Genomic DNA, 18,283 nt, shown 5'->3' with positions numbered 1-18,283 from the left:
AGTAAATTCAAGTTTCTCACAGAAAGTAGTTCCCACACAGGCACCGTGGCTTAGTTGGTTAAAGCACCTGTCTTGTAAACAGGAGATCCTGGGTTCGAATCCCAGTGGTGCCTTGCTGTCTGCTATGTTTATGTCAAATACATGACACTTGTCTACCATGGAAAAGCAGAAACATCCTGAACTCATAGAGAAGAATCCTGTTGATGAAATTGAAATGAAAATGTATGTATATAATGGGTCTGTCTTGTCAACAGGAATTCCTGAATTCAAACCCCTCCCGCATTTCAATATCAGTTAATTTTGTCACATTATTTACCCACCATGTGTCTCAAAGATACTTGCTTACTGACTATTTTTCTTTAAATATTCTTTCTTCATTTTGAACCAAAAACAATTTGGGTCAATTGAAGTGAAATCAACAGTTTGGACCAACTAGAAAAAGGAACAATTGAAACATCAGAGAAAGGTGATCTCAAAGAGGCGCTGTGGCTTAGTTGGTTAAAGCACCTGTCTAGTAAACAGGAGATCCTGCGTTCAAATCCCAGCGGTGCCTCACTGACGGAAATGAATATGTCAAGCGTGTACACCTATCTCCTGCGCAAAATATCCAAAATTAATTCAGCACAATGGAGCTGAAGAAACTGGAATGAAGAGGAACTGTTATGCTGGGTTGAGTTCAAATCCCTGCAGAATTTCATTATGTTAATTTTGTCACATTATTAGTAAATTCAAAGCTTAGTGAATTCAAGTTTATAATGAACAGGAGGTCACGGGTTCAAATCCCAGCAGCACTGCTTGCTGTTCTTTTCTCATATGAAACACCCCAGGAACATCTACAGTTTGGACCAACTAGAAGAAAGTAACAATTGAAACATCAGGGAAAATTGCTCTCATCGAGGCGCTGTGGCTTAGTTGGTTAAAGCACCTGTCTAGTAAACAGGAGATCCTGAGTTCAAATCCCAGCGGTGCCTCACTGACTGAAAAGATTTTGTATTATTATAGAATTTCATTAACCTATAATTTTGTCGTCACTTGAGTAGTAAATTTAAGGCTTAGTAAATTCAAGTTTCTCAGAGAAAGTAGTTACCACACAGGCACTCTGGCTTAGTTGGTTAAAGCACCTGTCTTGTAAACAGGAGATCCTGGGTTCGAATCCCAGTGGTGCCTTGCTGTCTGCTATGTTTATGTCAAATACATGACACTTGTCTACCATGGAAAAGCAGAAACATCCTGAACTCATATCGAAGAAGCCTGTTGATGAAATTGAAATGAAAATGTATGTATATAATGGGTCTGTCTTGTCAACAGGAATTCCTGACTTCAAACCCCTCCCGCATTTCAATATCAGTTAATTTCGTCACATTATTTACCCACCATGTGTCTCAAAGATACTTGCTTACTGACTATTTTTCTTTAAATATTCTTTCTTCATTTTGAACCAAAAACAATTTGGGTCAATTGAAGTGAAATCAACAGTTTGGACCAACTAGAAAAAGGAACAATTGAAACATCAGAGAAAGGTGAGCTCACAGAGGCGCTGTGGCTTAGTTGGTTAAAGCACCTGTCTAGTAAACAGGAGATCCTGGGTTCAAATCCCAGCGGTGCCTCACTGACGGAAATGAATATGTCAAGCGTGTACACCTATCTCCTGCACAAAATATCCAAAATTAATTCAGCACAATGGAGCTGAGGAAACTGGAATGAAGAGGAACTGTTATGCTGGGTTGAGTTCAAATCCCTGCAGAATTTCATTATGTTAATTTTGTCACATTATTAGTAAATTCAAAGCTTAGTGAATTCAAGTTTATAATGAACAGGAGGTCACGGGTTCAAATCCCAGCAGCACTGCTTGCTGTTCTTTTCTCATATGAAACACCCCAGGAACATCTACAGTTTGGACCAACTAGAAGAAAGTAACAATTGAAACATCAGAGAAAAATGCTCTCACCGAGGCGCTGTGGCTTAGTTGGTTAAAGCACCTGTCTAGTAAACAGGAGATCCTGGGTTCAAATCCCAGTGGTGCCTTGCTGTCTGCTATGTTTATGTCAAATACATGACACTTGTCTACCATGGAAAAGCAGAAACATCCTGAACTCATATCGAAGAAGCCTGTTGATGAAATTGAAATGAAAATGTATGTATATAATGGGTCTGTCTTGTCAACAGGAATTCCTGACTTCAAATCCCTGCAGAATTTCATTAACCTATTAATTTTGTCACTTGAGTAGTAAATTTAAGGCTTAGTAAATTCAAGTTTCTCACAGAAAGTAGTTCCCACACAGGCACCGTGGCTTAGTTGGTTAAAGCACCTGTCTTGTAAACAGGAGATCCTGGGTTCGAATCCCAGTGGTGCCTTGCTGTCTGCTATGTTTATGTCAAATACATGACACTTGTCTACCATGGAAAAGCAGAAACATCCTGAACTCATAGAGAAGAATCCTGTTGATGAAATTGAAATGAAAATGTATGTATATAATGGGTCTGTCTAGTCAACAGGAATTCCTGAATTCAAACCCCTCCCGCATTTCAATATCAGTTAATTTTGTCACATTATTTACCCACCATGTGTCTCAAAGATACTTGCTTACTGACTATTTTTCTTTAAATATTCTTTCTTCATTTTGAACCAAAAACAATTTGGGTCAATTGAAGTGAAATCAACAGTTTGGACCAACTAGAAAAAGGAACAATTGAAACATCAGAGAAAGGTGATCTCAAAGAGGCGCTGTGGCTTAGTTGGTTAAAGCACCTGTCTAGTAAACAGGAGATCCTGCGTTCAAATCCCAGCGGTGCCTCACTGACGGAAATGAATATGTCAAGCGTGTACACCTATCTCCTGCGCAAAATATCCAAAATTAATTCAGCACAATGGAGCTGAAGAAACTGGAATGAAGAGGAACTGTTATGCTGGGTTGAGTTCAAATCCCTGCAGAATTTCATTATGTTAATTTTGTCACATTATTAGTAAATTCAAAGCTTAGTGAATTCAAGTTTATAATGAACAGGAGGTCACGGGTTCAAATCCCAGCAGCACTGCTTGCTGTTCTTTTCTCATATGAAACACCCCAGGAACATCTACAGTTTGGACCAACTAGAAGAAAGTAACAATTGAAACATCAGGGAAAATTGCTCTCATCGAGGCGCTGTGGCTTAGTTGGTTAAAGCACCTGTCTAGTAAACAGGAGATCCTGAGTTCAAATCCCAGCGGTGCCTCACTGACTGAAAAGATTTTGTATTATTATAGAATTTCATTAACCTATAATTTTGTCGTCACTTGAGTAGTAAATTTAAGGCTTAGTAAATTCAAGTTTCTCAGAGAAAGTAGTTCCCACACAGGCACTCTGGCTTAGTTGGTTAAAGCACCTGTCTTGTAAACAGGAGATCCTGGGTTCGAATCCCAGTGGTGCCTTGCTGTCTGCTATGTTTATGTCAAATACATGACACTTGTCTACCATGGAAAAGCAGAAACATCCTGAACTCATATCGAAGAAGCCTGTTGATGAAATTGAAATGAAAATGTATGTATATAATGGGTCTGTCTTGTCAACAGGAATTCCTGACTTCAAATCCCTGCAGAATTTCATTAACCTATTAATTTTGTCACTTGAGTAGTAAATTTAAGGCTTAGTAAATTCAAGTTTCTCAGAGAAAGTAGTTCCCACACAGGCACCGTGGCTTAGTTGGTTAAAGCACCTGTCTTGTAAACAGGAGATCCTGGGTTCGAATCCCAGTGGTGCCTTGCTGTCTGCTATGTTTATGTCAAATACATGACACTTGTCTACCATGGAAAAGCAGAAACATCCTGAACTCATATCGAAGAAGCCTGTTGATGAAATTGAAATGAAAATGTATGTATATAATGGGTCTGTCTTGTCAACAGGAATTCCTGAATTCAAACCCCTCCCGCATTTCAATATCAGTTAATTTTGTCACATTATTTACCCACCATGTGTCTCAAAGATACTTGCTTACTGACTATTTTTCTTTAAATATTCTTTCTTCATTTTGAACCAAAAACAATTTGGGTCAATTGAAGTGAAATCAACAGTTTGGACCAACTAGAAAAAGGAACAATTGAAACATCAGAGAAAGGTGATCTCAAAGAGGTGCTGTGGCTTAGTTGGTTAAAGCACCTGTCTAGTAAACAGGAGATCCTGCGTTCAAATCCCAGCGGTGCCTCACTGACGGAAATGAATATGTCAAGCGTGTACACCTATCTCCTGCGCAAAATATCCAAAATTAATTCAGCACAATGGAGCTGAAGAAACTGGAATGAAGAGGAACTGTTATGCTGGGTTGAGTTCAAATCCCTGCAGAATTTCATTATGTTAATTTTGTCACATTATTAGTAAATTCAAAGCTTAGTGAATTCAAGTTTATAATGAACAGGAGGTCACGGGTTCAAATCCCAGCAGCACTGCTTGCTGTTCTTTTCTCATATGAAACACCCCAGGAACATCTACAGTTTGGACCAACTAGAAGAAAGTAACAATTGAAACATCAGAGAAAATTGCTCTCATCGAGGCGCTGTGGCTTAGTTGGTTAAAGCACCTGTCTAGTAAACAGGAGATCCTGGGTTCAAATCCCAGCGGTGCCTCACTGACTGAAAAGATTTTGTATTATTATAGAATTTCATTAACCTATAATTTTGTCACTTGAGTAGTAAATTTAAGGCTTAGTAAATTCAAGTTTCTCAGAGAAAGTAGTTCCCACACAGGCACTCTGGCTTAGTTGGTTAAAGCACCTGTCTTGTAAACAGGAGATCCTGGGTTCGAATCCCACTGGTGCCTTGCTGTCTGCTATGTTTATGTCAAATACATGACACTTGTCTACCATGGAAAAGCAGAAACATCCTGAACTCATATCGAAGAAGCCTGTTGATGAAATTGAAATGAAAATGTATGTATATAATGGGTTTCTCTTGTCAACAGGAATTCCTGAATTCAAACCCCTCCCGCATTTCAATATCAGTTAATTTTGTCACATTATTTACCCACCATGTGTCTCAAAGATACTTGCTTACTGACTATTTTTCTTTAAATATTCTTTCTTCATTTTGAACCAAAAACAATTTGGGTCAATTGAAGTGAAATCAACAGTTTGGACCAACTAGAAAAAGGAACAATTGAAACATCAGAGAAAGGTTATCTCACAGAGGCGCTGTGGCTTAGTTGGTTAAAGCACCTGTCTAGTAAACAGGAGATCCTGGGTTCAAATCCCAGCGGTGCCTCACTGACGGAAATGAATATGTCAAGCGTGTACACCTATCTCCTGCGAAAAATATCCAAAATGAATTGAGCACAATGGAGCTGAAGAAACTGGAATGAAGAGGAACTGTTATGCTGGGTTGAGTTCAAATCCCTGCAGAATTTCATTATGTTAATTTTGTCACATTATTAGTAAATTCAAAGCTTAGTGAATTCAAGTTTATAATGAACAGGAGGTCACGGGTTCAAATCCCAGCAGCACTGCTTGCTGTTCTTTTCTCATATGAAACACCCCAGGAACATCTACAGTTTGGACCAACTAGAAGAAAGTAACAATTGAAACATCAGAGAAAGTTGCTCTCACGGAGGCGCTGTGGCTTAGTTGGTTAAAGCACCTGTCTAGTAAACAGGAGATCCTGGGTTCAAATCCCAGCGGTGCCTCGCTCACTGAAAAGATTATGTCAAGTATGTACACCTATCTTCCGCACAAAATGAAAATTATCCAAATTCAATAATTGAGCAAGATGGAGGTGGTGAATTTGGATAGAAGACATTTTTTATAGTGGTTTGAAATTTCTGTCTTGTCAACAGGAGTTCCTGACTTCAAATCCCTGCAGAATTTCATTAACCTATTAATTTTGTCACTTGAGTAGTAAATTTAAGGCTTAGTAAATTCAACTTTCTCAGAGAAAGTAGTTCCCACACAGGCACTGTGGCTTAGTTGGTTAAAGCACGTGTCTCGTAAACAGGAGATCCTTGGTTCGAAACCCAGTGGTGCCTCAATGGTTGAGATGAATATGTCAAGCGTGTACACCTATCTCTTGCACAAAATATCCAAAATTCATTGAGCACAATGGAGGTGATGAAACTCAAATTAAGAGAAATAATTATAGTCGGTTGGGCTGCCTGCTTTCTCAACAGGAGTTCCTGAGTTCAAATCCCTGCAGAATTTCATTATGTTAATTTTGTCACATTATTAGTAAATTTGAGGCTTAGTGAATTCAATTTTCTCAGAGAAAGTAGGCCCCACAGAGGCACTGTGGCTTAGTTGGTTAAAGCACCTGTCTTGTAAACAGGAGATTCTGGGTTCGAATCCCCGTGGTGCCTTGCTGTCTGCTATGTTTATGTCAAATACATGACACTTGTCTACCATGGAAAAGCAGAAACATCCTCAATTTCAATATCAGTTAATTTCGTGACATTATTTACCCACCATGTGTCTCAAAGATACTTGCTTACTGACTATTTTTCTTTAAATATTCTTTCTTCATTTTGAACCAAAAACAATTTGGGTCAATGGAAGTGAAATCAACAGTTTGGACCAACTAGAAGAAAGTAACAATTGAAACATCAGAGAAAATTGCTCTCACCGAAGCGCTGTGGCTTAGTTGGTTAAAGCACCTGTCTAGTAAACAGGAGATCCTGGGTTCAAATCCCAGTGGTGCCTTAATCGGACATAAAACTCTGTTGCTTCATGTTAAAGCCTAGCTTGTCTCACTGAGTTTGAACAATGTGAGGCACTGTCCTGCAGAGTGGCCTACTTTCCCTCTGAGCCATCGACACTGACCCACAAATAGTTTACACACCACCCATTTTTCAACAATGTCCACTGGGTTTTCAATACAAGCTCAGTTCTACACAACCTAGTGGACTGTTTTCTGGCAAAAGCATTGGGAATTCTTTACCTACATGACAGTGATGGAGTCCTCTCTACTAAAGCCTGGTCATCATAAAGTTTAAAATGTAAATCTGGTATCTATCTCACACAGCGACCTGGCAGCACTGATTCTGTAGGCCTGTAACAGTAGAAGAAGTGATAAGAACTATATGAGTGTGTCTGACCTTCAGAGGCTAAAAACAGCCTTCGGGCTGTCAGCAGGCACAGACGCTCACTGCCACTTTGCAGGCCTCGGTATGCCGCTGCTTAAAGTTTGCTTGCTGTAGGAGCAGTGAGAGGTGCACCTCATGGAGACAAAACCTCCACATATCTGTTGTCAACAGATATGTTCGCTCAACTTTCTATTCCACGGACTACCTGGAAAACATAATTTTCAGGGCTCGTTGGTGAAGGTGCACCCTCAAACATGTCATTGGTCACTTTGGATTAAAGGATTAATTTTGCATCTGTAGTTGTGCATCTTTGTAGTCACTTTGCATCTCTGGAGTCATGTTAATCTTTTTTTCTCGAATGCTGTTAATGTTTTATGTAAAGCACTTTGAATTGCCCTATTGTTGAAAGGTGCTATACAAATAAAATTGCCTTGCCATATAGTGGCAGTTTTGAGTCAGTTTATTGCATACTTTTGAGTAATTTTGGGTCTTTGTGTGGTCAGAATGTTAGCAGTCACCGCACAGACCCAGTTGGGGCCCCCCTTGACCCCTTTGTCACCTGGTGGCCCTAGGCCTGTAACTGGCAGGCCCGATCAGATGCCTTCAGAGCCTGAAAACAAGCATAATCTCTCTTTCTATGGCAGGCCGCATGATGACATAATCTACGAAGTGATCCAGATCCAAAATCCAGATTAGTTTTGGATCTTATTTGGGGTTCCCTGATGTGAAACTGTTCGGGATCCCCTGATCTGTAACACGATGCAGTGGGATGAGGAGCTCACTGAGAGCTGAGTCAGCTCCATGTGTTACAGCAGGAGTGCAGTTACTGAGAGCTCAGCTTTCATACGGACTGTAAAACTGTATTTAAGCAGCCCAGACTGACACCCAACTGCATGCTGAGGCGGCGATTACAAGAATACAAACTACACCAATGCCTGCAGAGTGGGATTGTTATAAACGTAAATATGGGTGAAAAGTAAGCTTAGGTCGATAAGGAATTGTTTATAGTTTTTATATTTCATGACAGCTACAAGCAGCACAGTTGCAGAGATTATTAGATAATTGTCAACAAATCAAATGTTTGTTCCCAAACCAACAGCATGTAAATCTGTGTCTGGCTTTCAGCTTCAAACCCATTGGTTCCCACTGAAGATGTAAATCTTTAAAAACAAATACATAGTTTTGTGTTTTCAAAAAAGGCTCAGTTATTTCCCAAAACAAACATGGAGGAAATATCACATTTCTTGGGGACTATTTTCAGTGGCATATTAATCCGCATTTGGTGCACGAGTCTTTGTGGACAAAAACGGAGCTCTGTGTTACACAGGAGAAACATAGATCAAGCTTTGGTTTATATTAAGGATTAATTAGGAGATACAGTCAGTGTTGGTCGAGTTATCTTATCTTATCAACCATTAGAAAACAAACCATCCACCTAACTATTGTTCAGAATCTGTCTACATCCATCTATTCATGTTATTAAACCTGACTCTCCTATTCAAACTTTAAATGTTAACACTGATGGAGTGACAGATTGGGGCTGATTCTCCCTCATCTGTCCGTTAATCCCACTGAGTCCCTTTTGCTCCCTGAACCTGAGGAGACAATGAACCACCACCCATCCATAAACTCTCCGGTAACGGCTATTAAAGCCAGCAGTGTCAGAAAATGCAGCGTAAATCCATATTCAGCAAGGGCGTCTGCTTCTATACTGGCAGCGGATTATCGCCACATGGCAACGCACTGAGATGCTTTCCAACAAAGCCCAGGTGTCTGTGCCATTATTTTTTTTTGTGCGTGTGTGTGTGTGTGTGTGTGTGTGTGTGTGTGTGTGTGTGTGCGCGCGCTTGGCTTTTTCGTTTTTAATGAAAGCACATTTACATGTGTCTAACGGGCATTCTGTTCCACTACTCTCCAGAACATAATAAACTAATAAACTAATAAAACAAAATAATAAGTGAGTAGGTTTGTTGATTTAAATCAACAAAATAAAAACATTTTTTTTAAATATTTTTTTTAATGTAAAAAAATGTGCAATAAATGAATGAAAAATTGGGTCTGCATAGGGTGTGGTGATGAAACTATTAGTCCATTAATCAATTAATTGATGGAAAATTAATTGGAAACTATTTTGATGGATTATGGCATTATTCTTGTACAAAAGATTTCATGGTTCCAGGTTCATTAATGTGAAGTCGGGATGCCAATTTAGATTTATGTTTTTCCTCGGCTCGATAGTCGACCCTCGTACTTGGATATAAAGTTCAAGCTTCCATTCAGCAATTACCTTGTCATGTGACGTTTGCTGACCAGTAAAATCTGTTGTGCTGTAAACAGCTGTGGTTTGTCTTCCAACATGGACATGAGATGATGTCATGGAATACTATGAACCAGACAGAGAGACAACAGAGGGGAAGCACCTCGTCAGCTGTTCCTGAATGACCGGGACCGCTGTCGGTGTGTGTGTGTTGTGTGTGTGTGTGTGTGTGTGTGTGTGTGTAAGAGAGAACAGCTGCTGGATGTCATTGTGTCGGTTCAGCGTGACGTTCAGCCAAAAGTCAGCAACTGAAAACAATGTGCTCTGATCTGATCAGTGGGATTGATTAGATCGTATCTATACTGTTACAATCTTTTATAGATGTTTACTGTTTTACTGCTTCCGTTAACTGAGTCACAGTATCTGTTACAGTAGTAGATTAGTAGTAGATAGTGGTGGATCAGTATATTTGCTTAGTTAATGTACTTTGAGGTACTTGAATTTTACTTGAGTAATTATATTGTATGTGATAAACCGTCTTTATATTATGCTGTTTGGCAGTAGGTACATAAGAAATCAACATACTTTACAAACAAAGGTTAAGTTTTGAATCCGACTGTGGCAAACTGGCATAATTACAAGTATGCAGAATGATCTATAAGCAGATCCGAACTCAACGATCCCACTTTGTCAGTATCAGTAGAGATACCTGGGCTTTGGGCATCAGCCGAAATGGAGTACTGATCAGATACTTGTGTTTTCATTATTAAGCTACGTAGCTCACTGTGTGGAAGTGACTTGGATAACTCTTTTATGTGTAAGTAGTTCTCAAATGTTTTCTGACATGACCCCATTTGGAGGAAGAAAGGTCAAATACCTTTCCATTCTGCAAGGCTGCAGATCGTCTGAATGAACACAACTGCTAAAGTGAAGGCACGGTTTGTTTGCACTCCCCCCCCCTTCATGCCTCCATGGTGTAGGGGCAACATCAGGCTTGACTGAAATGAAGCTTTCCTAGATTTGCAAAACAAAGTGTAACAAATAATACATATTTCTAACTGTACTGAATTGTAATTTATTAAAATAATAGTATCCAATACATATCAGCAAATTGTCATCCACATCTGATCCAGCTATTTGAGTCGGTGTCAGACCTATATTGGAATCCAGTAGTGGTATCAGTCAATCGATTCAATTTCTGCAGACAACTGTCACTGGATTACTTGGATTATACTACACTGAAGAAAAATGTACTCTGTGCATTACACTTGAGGGACTATTTCCAACAGCACACTTAAAAATCATCTGTTTTCATCATACATACTGACAGTTTTGTGTTTACCTTTTTTTGTCATTTATTTTTTTATACCCAAAAAGGAAAAAAGTTCACAGTGAACATTTTGCAGATGTGGAGGAGTGAGGGCAGTACAGTGAGTTTAAGTGGGCCGATACAGAACATCTGCAGCTAACAGGGCGTCAGACAAATGCATCTGGCCCCTCAGAGGATTTGTTTCTCTGAGTGAAAACTGTTCCAGGAATAAATAGCGCTCCTCTTCAAACCTTGAAACATCTTTCCCTCTTGCACTCTGGTCGATCTATGCGTCTCCTTCACTGAAGGACGACAGCGAATGTCGGCAGATCACAGCACACACTCAAACATCCCACACCAAACCTTGTGTCACACAGAGGGGAGGCTGTAAAACACAATACAGATGCAGGATATTTCTCCTCTTCATTATTGAATTTACACGGATGAATCTTTGGACGACTCAACCTGTGGGTCTGCAATTACAGCAGACATCTTATGCAAAAAATCAATCATCACAACAAATATCTTACGTTTTCCTGTGTCTCTGTTCAGCTTCATCTACCAGCATCAGAAGAAGAATAAAACTACTGTCATTTGGCTTTCAAAATAAGAGACTTAACTCATGCCTTGGTGTAAGTTTTCATTGATTATTGTTGGCTAAATCATTCAGTCTAGCTGACACAATTCATTGATCAGTTAATCGTCAGACAGCTATTTTTATAATGAAATGTTTATGCTGTTATTCAAACAATGCCAAATGTCCACTTGCTACTGTTCCTCCATTAATGATAATTTACTGCTATTGTCTGTTTTATCATAGTAAACTGAAAATTTGTCAGTCAAAACAAGCAACTCAGATGAATTCCTCTTGGGCTGTGACAATTTGTTGGGACACTTTGTGAAATATTTTACATCAAACAACTAAACATTTTAGTATTTTCTTCCTTTTATTTGTTTCAAATTGTCGAATTAAGTCAAGGGAGTAGAAGCAAACAATAACTGATAAACAGAACAAATGAGAATCAGTGGTCTCATATGCTCAACAACTTTCCAATGTTTTCTGTACACATTTTTGCATCAGTCCACCAAAGCTCATTTGGCCTTTTTCTATTTTCTTGCAAGACCTTATTAAAAGCTGCATCAAGCTTGAAGAGCTCCAGATCTTCCCAATTAACACAAAACTTCCACCTTCTGCACAAATCTGCAGATGCTGGCTGGTCACAAGCTACCCAACAACAGCAAGAAGATGTTGAATGAATCAGAAGAGTAATGAAAATGCATGCCTCTGTTACCCTGAGAACGCCTGAATCACCAACAAGCAGCTGATAGAGAGAAGGTCAAAAGGTCAAGGATTACAGGATTATTCCTCACAAACCACGCAGCAGAATCAGAGAGGAGAGGTGAAAGGAGTGTTTTCTCTCTCAGTCTCTGCTCTATTCAGAGAGACCAGGCTGTGAAACCAACACCAGCTCCAGTTTTAGGCCTCTGGCTCTGCTTTCGGCCTTCCTGACAAATCCTGGCAGCCGTCACCGTTTGCGGATCTCGCCCTGACAGGCGTCATTTTGACTCATTCTGAATCATCCGCAAATCACACTGTATCATCAAAACCATTTATCAGGGCCAGAAACAAACAAGCAACATGAAACAGGAAGCAAGTGACAGAAAAACTGCAGTTTCAGGTTCCCAAAGCAAATTCAAAGGACTATACCACTGTTTTTCAAAGCATACAATATTGTTTAGAGTGTTGCCTGTGTTTATTCCTTTCTATTCAGCCATTGATTTGCAATAATTTATTGAATAAAACCCTTTATTAACCTTTATTTTCCTAAAACAAGTGACTAAATATTAGTTTCAGTGCAGCAACCTGCCACACTCTGTTGTTCTAAGGCATTTCCTCATCCTATGTAAAGCACTTTCAATCATTCTAAATGTGCTATACATGTAAAGCTGCCTTAATCTTTCTTTGAAGTATTTAGAGGGGCATTTGAATTTGATAGTGGACAGAAGAGCGATGACAAGAAATGAGGACATGCATCAAACGTCTCCTGCAAAACTCCAACCGGTGACATTTTGATGACATGACGAGCGTCCTAACTCCTTCGACCACCAGGAGGCCCCGCCTTGATCTTTTAGGTTTCAAGACACATATAGGAAATAGATAGAAGTTCCTCAAATGAGCATATCTTCATTAGGCCTGGTTGAGGTCTTCTTACTGCATCAACAGACTTCTTTCACTTGTTTTAAGAAAATAAGACTTCCAGGACTCTTACGTCCGTGACTTTCAGAAAAGAAACACGTCCTTCAAGCAAACTGAGGCCAAACAGAGAAAGCAGACAAACAGGCTGAACTCAGGTGTTTTTGCCGATGGAGGAGTTGAAGAAGAAGATCCCAAACTTAAAACATAATTTAAAATCAGTTTCTTACCCTGGAGATGGTCAGGGGCATGTTGAAGTCCTTCCCCCCCTGCAGCCTGAAGCCCCAGGGGCCAGGTCCGGGCAGCGACACGGTGTAGGTGCTCATTCTTCCAGGCAACTAAAAGAGCCTCCGAAATGGATGACAGAGATTAAACCAACGTTTCTTGAAAACCCCACAGCTGCTGGAGGGATGGCAGGAAGGGATGGCGTCAAATAGCCTCTGAAAGGAAACAGAGAAACAAAGATCAAACAGGTGAAATGATGATGAAACAAACCTGAAAATGAAATGTAAGAAATGTGTACAAGTGCACAAACCAAAACTGTAACAGAAAGAAAGAAGAACCTGAGAGAGGAGACAGAAGAGGACTTGCCTGCTCAGAGGAGCTGAAGTGACAGCCTAAGAATAGCCAGAGTTATCACTGTTGCATTGTGGGGGGTGGAGGGTGATGCAGGGTGAGGCAGGGGCAGGGGGGGTAGAAGGGAAAAGGAGGGGGGGTGGACTTATATGGTGTGAAAGGGGACACCCGGTATGCCAGGCTCGCCGTGATTCACCGGGGCTAATATAGACCCAGCCGATTCTTCTCGACCCCCCCTCACCCTGTTATGCTCGGGGTCTCCCTCGGACCCAATCAGGGGAGATGCCAGGGAACTGTCATTATCTTCTAGGTGATAAAATCGAAACCAAAAGGCCACAACTTAAGTGGCTCCGATAGCTGAAAGGTCAGCAGCAGACGGGTTATTAAGATGAGCCCCCCGTATATCAATGCTGGAGTTCCCTACAGCAAGGCATCGAACCACAACCTGCTCTACTGGTCAGTGAACACTGTGACTGAAACATTTAACTGAGAATGGGCCTACCGCTGGTCTGCTGGTAGTACTGCTAACAGCGTTGTTTGGGAAGCTGTTAGTGAAATAGGTTAGATGAGCGGTTCTAGAGATATGTAAAGAACACACAGGCAGACAGACAGACACACAGGCAGACAGTCAGACAGACAGACAGACAGAGGTTCCTTGCTTTATCATCAGATTTACTTTATATATTAACTGTATACGGCCACATTACACAAACTGCCTCGATATCTACATTCTGACTCCCCAAACTATCAGTGGCTGCAACATTGATCAAGTGAAAAAGTTATGTAAGTCATTACTAGAACCTGCAATATAATATCCTTAAATAGCTTTTAAATGTACAAACTATTTTTTAGGCTTTTATGCGTGAAACTGTTACGCCATCGTCTTGACCAGGACCTTTTTGGAAAAGAGATGGTAAATCTAAAAAAATGTGTTAAAATAAATTAATTTGATGCAACAAATTATCTGCAGATCCTTTATTTTCTCAAGTAATTGATTCATTGCTTTGTTTTTATAACATCAGGAATTTGTAAAAATGGCCATCCAATAGTTTGGACCTTTTTATATCATGTATTTCAAAGAAAAGCAGCAAAATCAGAGAATATTTTGCTGGAATAATGACTGAAACTATTATCAAATATCTATATCGTTGCAGATTATTTTCTGTCAAACCAATGTCCGTTAGTCTGTCTGTCAATACTGTCTGACTTCCTGTCTGTGGCTCAGTTCCAAGCCCATTGGTAAAGCTTTATACAAATACATAGTTTTATGTTTTCTGTCATTTTCCAAACAGCTGGCCACTATATATATATATTCTTTTTTTTTTTTAATCAAACAAACAGGAGGAAGTAGTGCAGTGGTTGGGGACTACTTTCAGCGGCGGATTAATCCACATTTGGCACTTTAGTCAGTATTTGTGGCAGCGTGATGGCGTACGTGGGATTGAGTCAGATTAAACTACCATGTGTGTGTTCACGGAAATGAAGGAACATGTCGTCCAGGTCAACAGTGTGGCTCAATGATGTGTTTTTAATAGTTTTGGGACAACAATGAAGCTCTGTGGAGGAAGTATGCCTAGAGTGAAGAATATCACCAGGCCTTTAAACAACAGGATAGGTGTCTGACCTGAACATTATGTCCTCATGAGTAATTCAAGTTTGACTTCTTCATCAGTAGTGATGACAACATTCAAACAAGAAACACTTCTGTGTAGAGTAACAGATGTATGTCGGGGTAATGGGTCTTTTATTTTGGCAGGCGCTAACAACAGGTGAGAATTCACACACACACACACACACACACACACACTTCTGTTTTTTTAACCGACATACGACGACACCTCCCATAACCTTCATAATTGTTCTGTTTTCTTTTGTTGGTGTTGTCCTGTGTCTAAACTAAACCAAGCCTGTAACTATTACTTCAAAGACAAAAGTGGATATTGTTTTTCACCTAAAATAATTATAATATTTTTTGACACATGCAATATATCAAAGATGACAATAAATAAAAACTGTAATCATTTTCAGTGTGGAACACTGTTGAGAATCTTATCACCGTTTGAGTTGATATGTTGAACTTATTAGCAAACAGCTGCTTATTTCTTAGTTACTGTGCAACATGTTCTTTGTGTCTTGTGTCTGTGTTCACCTGATGAACGTAAGTCCAATGTTCTTCCTCTTTTTGGCTCGTTTTTTGTGCTCTATAAACTCCTGAGTGGAGATATCTGTCTCTTCAGCTGCTCAATGCTCCACTATGTTCACCAGCTAGTCTCTAATAGAAGAGACCCCTTTCACAGTAAAAGACACAGTGTCAAAGGTCAAGTCCACATCTGCAACCTGACTAAACAGGTGTCACTGCTGGGCTGGCAAATCATTTAACAATACTGACATGTACAATTATCTAAATATGAGTTACAAAGCCTGCAACGTGATTCTGTCCATGAATGTAAGTCTCTGTAGGGGGGCACTCAGCTGCTCTGCAGAGACTGACAGGCTGATCCCAGAGCAGCCTGATCTGCTCAGCCTGTTATATCACAGGTTAAGTTTAGACGCCTTTGTCACAGGGAGGAATCTAATGGTAGGAGCTTTCCCAGGGTGCAATGGACCGATGTGTTTCTCAAAAAGGATTTTGGGGTTCAAAGAAGTTCACGTTCAGTGTTACTCAACAAAAAGACATTGACAAACTAAATCATTAGCTGCATGTAGTTCCATGTTAGCTCGCTGTGCTTTTCTTTTGTAGGTGCATTGCTACTTTTGCTGATGCAAAACTCAAGTTCAGCAAAATTTTGAGGTACTTTTACTTTACTTGGGTATTTCAATTTTAGGGTAATTTATACTTCTAGTCCACTTAATTTCAGAGGGGCACGTCGTATTGGCGTCATGCACCCACATCCTCCTCCTTGTTCTCATCCAAGGCTAAACATCCTCCGGTTGGTGAGAAAACAATGTCAAACATAGATTAGAAAAAGAACATGCTTGTCTATCATACAGCAGACATTGGAGTGGTGATATGCTGTCAAGATCTTGTTGTCATAGAAACAAAACTCACTCCACCACTCGATATGTTATGACACACAATAAACTTGAGCTTCTGTGCTCTGATTACCCGTTATGAAACAACATAAACTTCGTCCATTTTCTAATGCCTAGTCGTATATCTGTGGTTATTTTGGTGAAAAAAAAAAAAAGAAATAGCAACACACACACACACACACACACACACACACACACACACTTTAGCTTAACAAGGAAGCTCAATTAAGAATCTGTTTTAAATGACAAACTATTCACAAGTCCTCTGAGGTCAGTAATGGTATCAATGCTGAGAGAGATCCACTATCAGACCCCCCCCCCCCCCCCCCCCCCCACACACACACACACACAAACACACACACACAAACACACACACGAACACACACACACACACACACACACACACACACACACACACACACAGAGAGAGAGAGACCTTTAGCTTAACAAGGAAGCTCAATTAAGAATCTGTTAAAAATGACAAACTATTCACAAGTCCTCTGAGGTCAGTTATGTTAATGCTGAGAGAGATCCACTATCAGACCCCCCCCCACACACACACACGAACACACACACAATCACACACACACACACACACACACACACACACACACACACACACACACACACACACACACACACACACACACACACACACACACACTATTTGACACCCTCCTCATGTAGCTGTGAATGGTTTTGCCTCTGCTCACTGCTCTCTATGAGCTCTTTTCTAAACTTAAACCTCCAAAGCGACATGAAGTAGAAATAATACTTGCAGTCTAAATTTACACCCCGTGGTGGCCGACCACTGTGTGTGTATTTGTGTGTGTGCGTACACGTATGGAGGCTAATTGGCGAGGGAAGAGGAGGAGGCGGCTGGGCAGACGCCCGCCAGAGGGCTGCCATGCAAAGGCCCCGTGTGCGACATGGTCCTGTAGGACGGAGTGGGCCTTCTGAAGGGTTTGTTGGTCATGCAGCGAGGTCAGGGACCGGAGCAGGTGGGCAATGATTTAAGGTTTTTACTGTTCTCTGGAGGCTCTTCCTGTTTTGAACTGTGTGAGAGTGGAACCAGAAGGTTATTATACTCTCGATGAAGGAGTTGTACAATGTAGTGAAGATGTTCCTGCTAACCCCAAAAGAGTTTTATTGTTGTTCACACTTGAACTTCAGTATGAAAGTTACATATTTTATCATGAGATTATTATTACCCATGCATGAGGGTGCTCATCACTTCTGACCGACAACCGACCCTTGTTAACCAATTAACTGTTAACCGACAGGATGTTTCCTAAAGAAAGCTCCCACCTGCAATGATAACAGAAGCACAAATTAAAATTAAAACTGAAATGAAAAATGCCTTTTTTAACCCTTTTGGATCACATCCCCGGCTAAGTTGTTTACCTATAAAACAATATATGACGATATTTAAAAAAAATATATATTTCTTTGTATTTATAAAAATCCTTGCTGTCTGCCGTGTTTATGTCAAATACATCACACTTGTCTACCATGGAAAAGGGGAAACATTCTGAACTCATAGAGCAAAAGCCAGGTGTTGAAATTGGAATGAAAATGTATGTTTATAGTGGGTTGGGCTGCCTGTCTTGTCAACAGGAGTTCCTGACTTCAAATCCCTGCAGCATTTCAATATTTAATTTCGTGATATTATTTACCCACAATCTGTCACAAAGATACTTGCTTACTGAATATTTTTCTTTAAATATTCTTTCTTCATTTTGAACCAAAGTAACAATTTGGGTCGATTGAAGTAAAATGAACAGTTTGGCCCAACTAGAAAAAGTAACAATTGAAACATCAGAGAAAATTGATCTCACAGAGGTGCTGTGGCTTAGTTGGTTAAAGCGCCTGTCTAG

General features: G+C 40.1%; 1 protein-coding gene across 3 annotated transcripts in view; it reads right to left on the bottom strand.

The window, feature by feature from the left end:
* Positions 1-18,283, bottom strand: part of LOC311020485 (LIM domain-binding protein 3-like) — a 95,070-nt gene that overhangs the window by 29,243 nt on the left and 47,544 nt on the right. For all 3 annotated transcript variants that reach the window (XM_084020531.1, XM_084020532.1, XM_084020533.1), the window contains exon 2: positions 13,028-13,237. In XM_084020531.1, the coding sequence (XP_083876657.1) occupies positions 13,028-13,123 (96 nt within the window). In that variant the 5' untranslated portion in view covers positions 13,124-13,237. The remainder of the gene's footprint in view (positions 1-13,027; positions 13,238-18,283) is intronic.

The sequence above is a fragment of the Eutrigla gurnardus genome (assembly GCF_963514095.1).
Source record: "Eutrigla gurnardus genome assembly, chromosome: 11".
NCBI classification, from domain to species: Eukaryota; Metazoa; Chordata; class Actinopteri; order Perciformes; family Triglidae; genus Eutrigla; species Eutrigla gurnardus.
Note: the sequence above shows the minus strand (reverse complement) of the source record. Positions and strands in the feature narration are given on the sequence as shown.